Raw genomic sequence first — 12,276 nt, forward strand, 5'->3', positions numbered from 1 at the left:
ACCACCCTCCAAACCAACTGAGTCATCCCGAAGGGCCCCGCAAAAATATATTGAATATGTTTTTATTTATGTGGACAGAAATTAAAGACCAACCTGTGAAGAACATAAACCAAAGACTAATTCATTAAAAGGATAAAACATGTAATTAGCTATTTTCTATTTTAATGGATATCAAAGTAGTTTTCGCTTGGTAAAACGAGAAAAACATAGATTTTTACGAATGGAGGATAAAGTGAAATAAATAGCTTGTTTGTTAGTTTATTGTGAGCCAAAAGTATTTATTTATAGAGTTAAGTTATTTGGTTAAATTTTTAAAAATATAAAGTTAAAACTGCACAAACAATCTTAAACGAGTTGATCATTTTATCCTGAAAACTTTGATTTATGCCCTTTAACAATTGAATTATGTCTAGTAAAACATAAAACTTTCAAAAAATAAGATATAAAATCACAACATAATTTGTATATTATGATATAGAAATATGTATATTTATGTTTACGAAATTATTTTTTGTTATGAGGGGCATAAATTAAGATTCTCTACAAAATAAGAGTGTAATATAGAAATTAGAAGGTGAAAAAGTATAAATGACAAGCAATTTATTATATTAATAAATCAATATTTCTTTCTATTATACAGTCTTCCTCTTAATAACATTTAATTATAACAATGAAGATTTCATATATTTTCCATAGTAAAAATAATATTTTAATAATATCAATTTATAAAACTTATTTAATTTTACAAATTGCAATATGGTCCCAAAAAAAAAACACAATTTACATGCTAACTTGCACTTTGTCCGGCAACCGGGAGGCCGGAGAAAAACTGCTGGAAAAATATTACAACGACGTCGTATAATCAATTATAGCTTACAGAAAGCCCGAAAAATCGTCGGAAAATCAAGAAAGTTATTGTAGCCTCTTTCTTCAGTGATTTGATGAAAAAGCATCAAAATCTGTAGTGAAAAGTTAGAGAAAATGGGAAGAGAAATGTGCTTTGAGTGTTTACAGCGTCGAATTCAATCAGATTTCTCTGACCAATTCATCTTCTGTTATGGTGTTTCTAATTCACCTCTTCCCTTTGGTTCTACTGCTATTGTTCAGGTACCCTTAAAGGAAAAAGAACAACCCCTTTTGTTATTTGTGTACAAAGATGAGTTCTTTGGGTGTTTTTTAGTGATTGTATGAGTTGTTAATTTTGCAGGCATTAAGTTCAAATGGAGAAGGGTTGCCACAGTTTATGCTGACTTATATGCCCCTTTGTAAAGATAGTTGCTTGGCTAATTACATGTAAGATTTGTGCTTTTCCTTTTGTATTTCCAATCCCCCTTTTGGAGAACAAAAGGAGATTATTGTGTATGTGATGTTTATAGCTTTCGTTGAGCTGAGGGTATATTGGAAATAGCCCCTCTACCTCTAACATATATGTCCCTTTGTAAAGATAGGTTCTTGGCTAGTTACATGTAAGATCTTGTGCTTTTCCTTTTGTATTTCCAATCCTCTTTTGGAGAACAAAAGGAAGTTATTGTGTATGTGATGTTTATAGCTTTCGTTGAGCTGAGGGTTTATTGGAAATAGCATCTCTACCTCTTAGGTAGGAGGTAGGCCTCCCCAGTTTTTGCTAACGCATATGCTCCTTTGTAAAGATAGTTGCTTGGCTCATTACATGTGAGATATTGTGTTTTCCCTTTGTATTCCAACCCCCTTTTGGAGAAAAAAGAGAACTTTATTGTCTATGTGATGTTTATAGCTATCGCTGAGTTGAGGGAAATAGCCTCTCTACCTTTGAGGGGTAGGGGTAAGGTCTGCGTACACTCTACTCTCCCTAGTTAGTTTCTGATGACGTATATGCCTCTTCGTAAAGATAGTTTCTTGGCTAAAATTACATATACGATCTTTTGTTTTTCCTTTGCATTTCCCACCCCACTTAGGAGGAAAAAAGGGGAACTTATTATCTATGTGAAAGCAAAGAAAGAAAAAGGACCTTAAGGGGTGTTTGACCATGAATAGTGTTCCCACTTACTCTCCACGCGTGACTCAAACTCTCAACCCACCGGTCGATGGTGGAGGTGCTTAACCACTTGAGCAAGCCTCACTTATCAAGAGGAAGCAGAAAGAAACTAAAATGACAACTTGTACATTTTTGATACATAGTGGTCCCAGTATGATCTTATACAACTTGCTCCCCTTCTGTGTAGTGATCAACATTATTTGGAAGATCTTGAAGCCAGAACGAATAGTGGCAGTGGGTGTGCAGTCCCGGTGGCGATTGATCAGGTTAAAGCTGAGGTCAGTGTTGGACTTTCCAGTGATAAAACTTCTTCTTTAGAAACTAGATCATCTGAATGTGAAGATTTGCAGAATGGTGGCAGACATAAATCCCTATATGGCTTAGGGTGTCAAAATGTGACCTGTAACTTTTCTGGTACATTTTCTTGCTTTAGGACACTGCCTGCCCTGGCTCCAGTTGCTCGGATTGGGATTTCTTCATCTTCATTAGTTGAAGGTATTGTTTCAGAGTTCTTGTCTGGATCACTTGAAGATCATATTTTAAATTCTCTTACTCTCATGATAGAAGGTAAAAGATCAGGATTAGAGAGTGTGAACTTTCTTAGTTTAGTGGGGATTCCTTCATTTGGGGAAGAACAATTTCCTGGCTGCATAAGGCATCCAAACATTTCTCCAACTTTGGGAATGCTAAAAAATTCTGGTCAACTTAATTTGTTGCTTCCAAAAATGCCACATACCTTGGAAAACATTCTTCACTTTAGCCCTGGTGCCTTAAAGTCTGACTGGCATATGCGATATTTACTCTTCCAGATACTATCAGGATTGGCGTACATGCATGGTTTAGGTGTTTTCCATGGTAATGTCTGTCCATCCAGTATATCATTGGTTGATTCCTTATGGTGTTGGCTACCCATTTGTAGTAAGTTTCTCCAGAATTCTGTTTCAATTTCCAAAATAGAGGGTAGTTGTGATTCAGGAGTTAGTTGCTGTTTTGATGGGTGCCCTTTACAAGGTCTTTATGCTGATCTAAACCTCTCCCAGTCTACAGATTGGTATTCTAGCTTTAAACGTTGGTGGAGTGGTGATATAAGTAACTTCGAATATCTGTTAATCTTAAACCAATTAGCCGGGAGAAGATGGGGTGATAACACCTTTTATATTGTAATGCCATGGGTCATAGATTTTAGTGTGAAACCTGATGAGAATAATGACACTGGATGGAGAGATTTAACTAAGAGCAAATGGCGGCTGGCAAAGGGTGACGAGCAATTGGACTTCACATATTCGACATCTGAAATTCCTCATCATATATCAGATGAGTGCCTGTCTGAGCTGGCTGTCTGCAGTTATAAGGCAAGGAGGTTGCCTTTGACTGTTCTGAGGATGGCTGTTCGGTCAGTTTATGAACCAAATGAATATCCTTCTACTATGCAAAGACTATATCAATGGACACCAGATGAGTGCATTCCGGAATTTTATTGTGATACCCAGATCTTTTATTCTATACATTCTGGGATGTCTGATTTAGCTGTGCCTTCATGGGCTGGAACCCCTGAGGAGTTCATCAAGTTGCATAGAGATGCGTTAGAAAGCGATAGGGTATCACACCAACTACATCATTGGATTGACATCACTTTTGGCTACAAATTGTGCGGTGATGCTGCTGTTGCTGCCAAAAATGTTATGCTGCCCTCATCCGCTCCTACAAAACCGAAGTCAGTGGGACGCCGCCAACTCTTTACTAAACCACATCCTCCTCGGCGGCTGGCTAAGACCAGTGAAGAAGAAATGAATCAGCTCCCAACAAGTGATTTGACTGAGCATGCTCTGACTTTTGAAACTTCATTCTTGCATGAATTGGAAGAAGCAGCTGCGTTTTCTGAGCATGCACCTCATTTGGATCCTATCTACAACTTGCATCCAGATGTTCATGAAGAGCTTGACTCACCTGGGAAAGGCCTATCAACTAAAACATTAGAGAATAATATGTCCAGAAAAACTGGTTCTAGTACCAATTCTGTCATGCCATCTGTTATTGATGTTAATTACCTTATCAAGAATATTGAAGTGGGTGATGATGTATCTGTGGGATATCAAGCACTATTGCTTTGGAAGCAGAGATGTTCCCATTCACACATTTATTCTAAAGATGTTGCTAATGATATCTTTGCAGTTGGCTGCATCTTAGCAGAACTCCACTTGAGAAGGCCACTTTTTGATCCAACCTCTTTGACTGTGTACTTAGAGAGTGGTGTCTTACCTTCTTTAGTACAACAGCTTCCCCCTGACACTCAAGTTGTTGTTGAATCCTGCATCCAAAAGGATTGGAGGAGGTATAGTTCTGTATTCACTTTTCCATCTTTTAAAAGCTTGCATTTATGCTACTTCCTAAACTCCTAATTGAGTGTCGATATCTGCAGAAGAGAAGGAACCATTCAAAACTAACTGTTCTTTTTTTCTTTAATTAGGAGGCCTACTGCCAAATGTCTTTTGGACTCTCCTTATTTTCTAGCAACAATCAAGTCATCCTATTTGTTTCTTGCCCCTCTTCAACTTATAGCAAAAGATGAATCACGACTTCATTATGCTGCAGCTTTTGCTCAACAGGGAGCCTTGAAAGCAATGGGAACATTTGCTGCTGAAATGTGTGCTCCTAACTGTTTGAAATTAGTCTCGAATCCTTTATCAGATTCGGAAGCTGAATGGGGTTGCATAGTACTTACAGAATTTTTGAGGTGTCTAGATCCAGAAGCTGTAAAGAAGCTGGTCGTACCTGCTATCCAGAAGATTCTTCAGGTTAACTGCTGTCTAAATATGTGATCTGTCTATCTCCTCGGCTTTTGCTTCTGAAACCTACTATATGTTTCTTACTATCAGGGGACCGGTCCGTCACATTTGAAGGTTTCTCTTCTCCAAGGTTCCTTTGTGCTGGATATATGGAACAAGATTGGTAAACAAGCATATGTGGAGACAATACACCCATTTGTGGTATTAAACTTACACGGTATTCCTTGCAAGAACTCTGCTGCTGCTGCTTCTGTCCTGTTGATTGGGTCTAGTGAGGAACTTGGTATTCCAATTACTGTTCATCAGGTTGTAGTCAACCACTTTTCCCCTCCCCATCCCCTCTACTCTTTGATAGGTGGAAGTACCTACACTTATTGTGAATATGTTGAAAGGTTATTCTCATGTTGTATGACTGACATTTTGGTTTCTCGCCAGACAATTTTACCTCTCCTTCACTGCTTTGGCAAAGGGCTCAGTGATGATGGAATTGATGTCTTAGTTAGAATTGGTATTGATAAATTAAGAAGTGTAGACCTTTGTTCTGTTTTACAAATTATGCTTCTGATTTGCAACCTAACTAGGTGCTTCTTATCTTTCAGGTAGTCTTTTTGGAGAAGATTTCATAGTCAAACAGATTCTACCATTACTAAGAATTGTCATTATTTCGTGCATTGACAATTCATTTGCAAATAAGCATGAAACTGCACAGAGTTGGAGTGCTTTGGCCCTAATCGACACTCTAATGACTTTAGATGGTCTCACTGCTTCCTTGACCCGGGAGGTGCTTGTTAAGGAGCTTGTTGAAGTATGGAATTCGATATTCACTTCCAATTAATTTTATTTTCACTAAAATTTCAGCTCACCTTCCAGTTAGTAATGTGTTGAAATGCTTGTGTAGGATGGAAAATTCTTATATCTTCAAGTTCTCATGCAAACCAACTTAGGAACTCAAGTGTTCGAGGTATCTCCACTTCTCTTTCAATTTTTCTCTTGGGCTCTGTTCTTTCTTAACCTCTGCTACAATCCTGTACTTTCTTAAACTAGTGAGCTACATTTGATGAAATAAAATTTGTATAGAGAATACTTTCCAGATTTTATGTCCCAAATTATAGAACTCACTCCCTATGGTCATTTAGCTCTCAAACATTTCCCTATGCCCATTACTTTTGGACCAAATAATACAACAATTGTGCTCTTGCTAGCATCAGAAATACTCATCTCCCTGGATCTTTGAACACCGTGCATGTTCAGGTCAAGCTTTTAGAAGATGTTGTATATGGATTTTTAATGTCCTTAGCTGTCATGATTTTGAATCGAGCTTCCTACTTTAAAAGTTAATAGTATTGAACTTCCATAGTATTATTTTTCTGAGAGAAGTGACAGTTTGATACTCTCGGGCTTTTATTGGCAATATAGGGAGCATCGTTCCTAGAGTTACAAAATCCTCCCTTTGTTATGGTCTATATTTTTTGCGGTTATAGAGAACTATGAAGGTTTTTTTTTCTATTCTTAGAAATATCTGGAGGTTCAAGTGAAAATTCCAGACTCTTTCTTTATTTCTTGATGTTTTATGCTTGTTATCTGTGTAGATGATGGTATTCTTTTGCATGCAAGGGTGCTGCAAGAAATCTGCTAGCTCTTTGCCAGCAAATTGGATCAGATTTAACAGCGTTGCACGTCCTTCCAAAACTCAGGCAACTTTTTGATGAGCTTGCGTTCTCCCAGGAGAAAGCAGGTCATTCTAGCATCAAGGGAGGAAGCCTTCGAGGTCCCAACACCAAGGGGGAAGATGAGAACAGAATTACAAGCCGTTTGGACCTTGTGTGGGTTTTTGTTTTGTTTTTGTTTTTGGATAGGATTCCCTCATCTTATTATTTTTCTTATTTATTTATGAGCTTTAATGTATGCAGGATGCTTTTATATCCATCATTTGCATCTCTTCTTGGTATAGAGAAGCTTCGCCAATGTTGTGCCACATGGTTGCTACTAGAGCAGTTTCTTCTGCGCCGTTATAACTGGAAGGTGTGTTTCCTAATACTTCATGGAATAAGATTTTAAGTTGGAGAGGACCAAATTCTGTATGCTACACATTAACATGCCAACTTTGGTAATAAGTAATAACTGCCTCAAATGGTTATCAAAATCAAGATGGAATACTAAAATAGACTCTAGGGTGCTGCGTCACACAATCAATTTGACAAATAAGAAATATGAAACTAGCTTAAGCTCCTAGATCAATTGAGTATTGTCAGGGGATCCATTACATCAGGTAAAGCTCATCCGAAGTGACTTAGATTGGCTGTTTTTAAGCTAAAAATAGCTTTTAAGCACTTTTGGAGTGTTTGAGTAAGTTAAAAGTGCTTATAAACACTTAATTTTAAGCTAAAATGCTAAAGATAAGCCATAAGTTAGAAATTCTAACCTATGGCTTTTGGCTTATAAGGCAAAAATGAAAAGCCAATCCAAAAAGGCTCTTGATTCTGAGCAAGACCCAATAACTTTTAAATATAGCATGTGTAGAACTATATATTTTTCTTTTTAGCACCATGGGTGCTGTTTTGCATTAAAAAAATAATACTTTTACAAAAAAAAACTATATCTTTTCCCTTGCATGCCCTTTTTCTTTGTGTGTCAATTTCTGAAATGTCATGATTCAGTGGGAATCCACAGGGGAATCTTCTCGAAGTGGTCCATCTAGTATATATGCTAGAAAGCCGAGTGGTGAGAGCTTAACATCTAAACGTACTCCAGATAAGATGTTGCTGAATGGGTTAGGGTGGTCAACGCCTCAATCACAAGGAAAAAAGGGTGCCAAACCTCCTATGATCAACATCCATCCATCCAGCCAACATCAGGATTCTGCTGATAGGAATGCAAGAGGCTCAGATTTTAGCAGGATTGAGCCCTGGTATTGGTTCCCCAGTCCAGCTGCTAATTGGAGTGGCCCTGATTTTATTGGCCGTCCTGGTGGTTCAAAGGATGAACTTCCATGGAAAATCAAAGCATCAGTTCTGCACTCTGTTCGAGCACATCAAGGATTGCTAAGGTCTATAGCAGTCTGCCAAGATGAATGCAATCTTTTCACTGCTGGAGTTGCTCCAGGATTCAAAGGAACTGTTCAAAAGTGGGAGTTGTCAAGAATTGATTCCGTATCTAGTTATTATGGCCATGAGGAGGTGTGCTAATCTATCTGTTGTTTGTTACATTATTCTATTTTTCGGATTCATGTTGCTGTTTTGCTATCAAGTTGTAGGCATTCATCATTATATTGTGCCTATCAACTTGTTATCTTGTTGTTGTTCTTTGTGAGACGAATTGAACATGATACTTAGTACTTACCTAGCATGAGTTGGTTCTGTACCTTGAAACTACATTATGTTGCTCTATTCATTTATTTTTCTTTCCCTTACAGGTTGTGAATGACATTTCTCTTTTGGCATCAAGTGGAAGGGTAGCTTCCTGTGACGGGACAGTACATGTATGGAATGGCCAAACAGGGAAGCTGATATCTGTGTTTGCTGAGTTTTCTACAAGCTCTGTGCATCATACAAGCTCTTTACCAAAAGCTTCAAAGTTGAATGTGGAACAGGCTAATATGCTACATTTTAATCCATTGTCCGGTGGACTATTGAACACTGATGGTAATTTATACACTAGTATGTATTACTCGGAATATCTAGACAATATTGTTGTGGGTACTGGAAATGGATCTCTCAGGTCAGTGCTATCTGGAGTTGTGTTGGATTTAAATTGATTCTGATACATCTCTTACTTGGTTTATTTGGTCGTCTACTTTGGTATCCAGATTCATTGATGTCAGACAAGGTCAAAAACTTCATTTATGGAGGACTGAAGCAACTGAATCCAATTTTCCTTCTCTGATTTCATCCATATGCTCAAGTGCTTCGACTAAACAGCAATACGGAAATCCTCAATATCCATCTTGGGTTGCTGTTGGACAAAGTTCTGGGCATTGCAGGTTATTTGATGTGAGGAGTGGCAAAATTATTTCCTCATGGCAAGCTCATGATGGTTATGTCACTAAGGTAAGAGTTGGCTTTTGCTTCCAGTAGATTGAAATAAAAGTTTCTACTTACTCTGGTGTCTTTGCTTGCTTGCTGCCTGCAGATAGCCACACCGGAAGAGCATTTGCTGGTTTCAAGCTCTCATGACCGCACCTTAAAGATTTGGGACTTGAGAAGGTTACTTTGGTGTTATACATTTATCTTAAGCTTAGCAATATGGAGAAACTAAGCTCCCACAAAATGGGGGATAGTAAGACTAGGCTCATCCTCGCCTGGCTAGATAACGCGACATCTTATCTATGACTGCAACCTTGTAGATAAGCATATATATAGTTTGTTTATCCAGAGTGGAAATTGCTGCATAGCTGAATTCATTGAACAGTAATTTATCTCTAGTAAACTGCATAGCTTAAATTCATCGAACAATAACTCATTTCCAGTAAAAAGTTGTTGCGCTCTACTCTTGATAGTGTACTCAAGGCATATGATAATATGGTCTGTGTTTCAATTCCAATATGCTTTTGTCTAAGTTATCATTGAGAAAGTTTCATGTTTGAGATAACCAAACGTATTTATTCTCTGCCCATCATAAAGCCAACCATGCACGATAATAAGTTAGTGACTGTCTTTTATAGATTTAGTATATATGTGCAGATCCTTGATAAATTCGTTGAGTGTTTTATCAAGTGATTTAGTTTAAGAATCTCAACTATAAAGGATTCCTTTCATCCTGCCTATCAGAGATGAAACCCACGAGAGGGTTACGAAACAAATTTAATTGCACAATCTGGCATTCCTTGGCTCTTTGTATTCCGGAAACTGTCCACTGGTAGTTTTGATTTCACTCATCTTTCTCAAGGAACCACACATACTTAGTTGATGTTTACTCAATGCCATTACTGAGCTTTTTGTTGTTTGAGATTTTTTATTTTTTTCATTTCCTTAACTTTATTTTATATCACAGAAATTGGAAATCAAAACCCTTGGCTTCTAGAGGTCACACTGATGGTGTTTCTGATTTCTCCATTTGGGGGCAAAATGTGATTTCAATTTTCCGCAGTAAAATTGGGCTTTCTTCTTTGGCCAGTTCTTCTGATGAAGTAAGTACCTTGCCTGTACCTTTTCACTTTTTACACTCTTCTGTTCTACTTCCGCAGAACTTTGTATATTCTGTCTGCTGGTACAGAAGATAGTATCTTAGGATATATAATTTGATAACTTGTTATGTCCTCATCCCTTTTCCATGCATCTGAAACCGAAAAATTCTTGTAGAATCTACTTTTGGTGCCTAATTACTGACTGCCAGACTGCTTACCATGTATTGCAGCACTATATTAATCCTGTTTTTTTTTTAAATAGAAAATAAACACTAAGATAGATATACGAAGGATATGAAATGCCATTTGCATAGGTGAATAAATAAAAGGGAAAATTTGTGATGGTGACATTCTTCTCCAAGTTTTAACATCTTAGCTGTGTGTATTACGTACAAAATGACAAATACTCAACTGGCATATAGATCTAATATAGAAGTTCGATTATCTTTTTTGTTTCATAGGCTCCTTTATGTACGAGGAGTGCACTTCTATCTAGTCTATTGAAAAATTTATAGGATGAGAGATTGAGAGTCTTGATACTTAAAATTGAAGTGTTCTCTTTTCAGAATGAACTCTAATCATATGACCATAAGAAAATGAGAGATTGTCCGTTTACAGTATTACTATTAAGTTGATGTTTTCTAGAGGTTATCATTAAGTAGCAGACCATACCCTTCTCCGGTCACTATTTTCGTGCAAACATTGCTTATGAAAAGTATACTAGCTGCAGAATATGGTAAACTGAGGGATTTGGTTCAATGGAAAGGATACATCACGTGATATTTTGGTTTAGATGCACTTCACGTGTTCAAAACCTGCTAGGCTGAACGCTTAGTACACTTAAATTGGGAGGAGGGTAGAGGATCGAGCTTGACTCCCTAGAGTTTCGAACCTCTGCCCAACTAGAGTTAGACGAGAAGTCCACCATGGGATTTCTATTATGTTCTGTTATCAAAAACTTCTTTTAACAGTAATTCTGTGGACTGTGGTGGCTCATTTTCAAAGTTTGTTCCTTGCCTCTGGAAAACAATGCTTAAGAATCGCGACTTGTTTTGCTGTTTGTAATTTGCATCTTACTGGCTTTAACAAAACGTGGCAGGACGTTCAGCAACTTGTCATGCCTCAGTATCTCTACATGGGTGATCGTGAATCAAAGAACGCGTCTGTTTTATCAAGTATCAGTGTTCTACCTTTTTCGCGGCTCTTTGTGGTTGGAACAGAAGATGGTCATTTGAAGATCTGTTGCTAGCTTGGTTCTGTCATGGAAAATCACTTTGCCTTCCAACTTTCCTAATTTATTTTGTATTAATTATTTCAGTTAAGTTGGTTGTTATCAAATTGGAAATTCTTAATTCAATTATTTTTTCCTATATTTCTTTATGGTGTTTCCTTATACTTGTTTTTGTGTGGAGGAGATCATGAACTTGTAATGTCACTGACGTAACTTTCTTTTAGTTATTTGCCTGAGTTTTCTAGCGAAAATACACATTAGGAGAATCTTAATAGTTTAGTTGGTTGACTATCTGAACTTCACCTTGTAAAAGAGATAGTAACTATTTCATCTATTGTTCAGGGTTGTCAACGATACCCTAAAGCAAGACTCAAAACATGTTGAGTGCTTCACTTTGCTTAATGTGTGGTTCATTGTCGTTATCAACGTTCTAAGGCATATATTTCGCTTTACTGTAAAAAAATAATCAGTTTCTTTATTCATATATTTGTTACTCATGTTTTTGTTATCTTTCTAAAAAAAAAAAAAGAAAAATGCTTGTCATTCGTGATTATAATTTATTAGTTTTAGATACTTGGACTCTAAAAAATATTTGAAGTTAGGTGGTGTTTGTTGGATTTGAATTTGGTGGGGTTTTTAATTGTTAGTTGTACTTTACAAAATCAAAAGTGAAAATGATGTTTTAACTTTGTAACTTTGTGTATACTACATTTATTATAAAATATTTAAACCTATTTCTACCTACCAAATCTTAATATACAACATATTTTTTGGAACATATTTAATTCATAAAAAAGATTGACCATTTGGGTCCCAAGCCCAATCACAATTTTTTTATAGTAATATAATATGAGAGGGTGGTTTTTTTAAGATCAATTATGCAAATTCATGCATTATTCCTAATTATTTAATTCATTACTAAATTTGATCAAGAAAGGTGCCAAAAGTTTATGGTAATATTTTATTTCAAACCACTTATGTTTTAAAAATAAATAAATGGGGGTCCTCAAAATATTATATTTGAGAATAAACATGTAGAATCTTCAAATTATTATTATGTATTACTAGTTTAAGAACTTGCTTAATTAATTAATTATTCATGGATTATGTAAGACTGATTGAT

At 36.6% G+C, this 12,276-nt stretch overlaps 1 protein-coding gene across 3 annotated transcripts; it reads left to right on the top strand.

Annotated features, from left to right (window-relative positions):
• The first annotated feature begins 860 nt into the window (after window positions 1-860).
• Window positions 861-11,288, top strand: LOC125828473 (protein GFS12). 3 transcript variants are annotated; one of them, XM_049507765.1, is made up of 17 exons: window positions 861-1,107; window positions 1,208-1,293; window positions 2,202-2,292; window positions 2,365-4,346; window positions 4,482-4,809; window positions 4,891-5,106; window positions 5,236-5,308; window positions 5,400-5,605; window positions 5,699-5,761; window positions 6,415-6,623; window positions 6,711-6,822; window positions 7,458-7,976; window positions 8,213-8,517; window positions 8,606-8,846; window positions 8,929-9,002; window positions 9,790-9,925; window positions 11,022-11,269. In XM_049507765.1, the coding sequence occupies exons 1-17, from the start codon at window positions 982-984 to the stop codon at window positions 11,169-11,171; spliced, it is 4,917 nt and encodes a 1,638-aa protein (XP_049363722.1). In that variant the 5' UTR covers window positions 861-981; the 3' UTR covers window positions 11,172-11,269. The 3 variants fall into 3 exon arrangements, with proteins under 3 accessions (XP_049363722.1, XP_049363721.1, XP_049363723.1); XM_049507764.1 differs by having other exon boundaries at window positions 2,202-4,346; window positions 11,022-11,288; XM_049507766.1 differs by lacking the exon at window positions 861-1,107 and having other exon boundaries at window positions 1,213-1,293; window positions 2,448-4,346.
• Window positions 11,289-12,276: the final 988 nt, after the last annotated feature.

The sequence above is a fragment of the Solanum verrucosum genome, unplaced genomic scaffold (assembly GCF_900185275.1).
Source record: "Solanum verrucosum unplaced genomic scaffold, falcon-dt-bn FXZP01000273.1, whole genome shotgun sequence".
Classification (NCBI taxonomy): domain Eukaryota; kingdom Viridiplantae; phylum Streptophyta; class Magnoliopsida; order Solanales; family Solanaceae; genus Solanum; species Solanum verrucosum.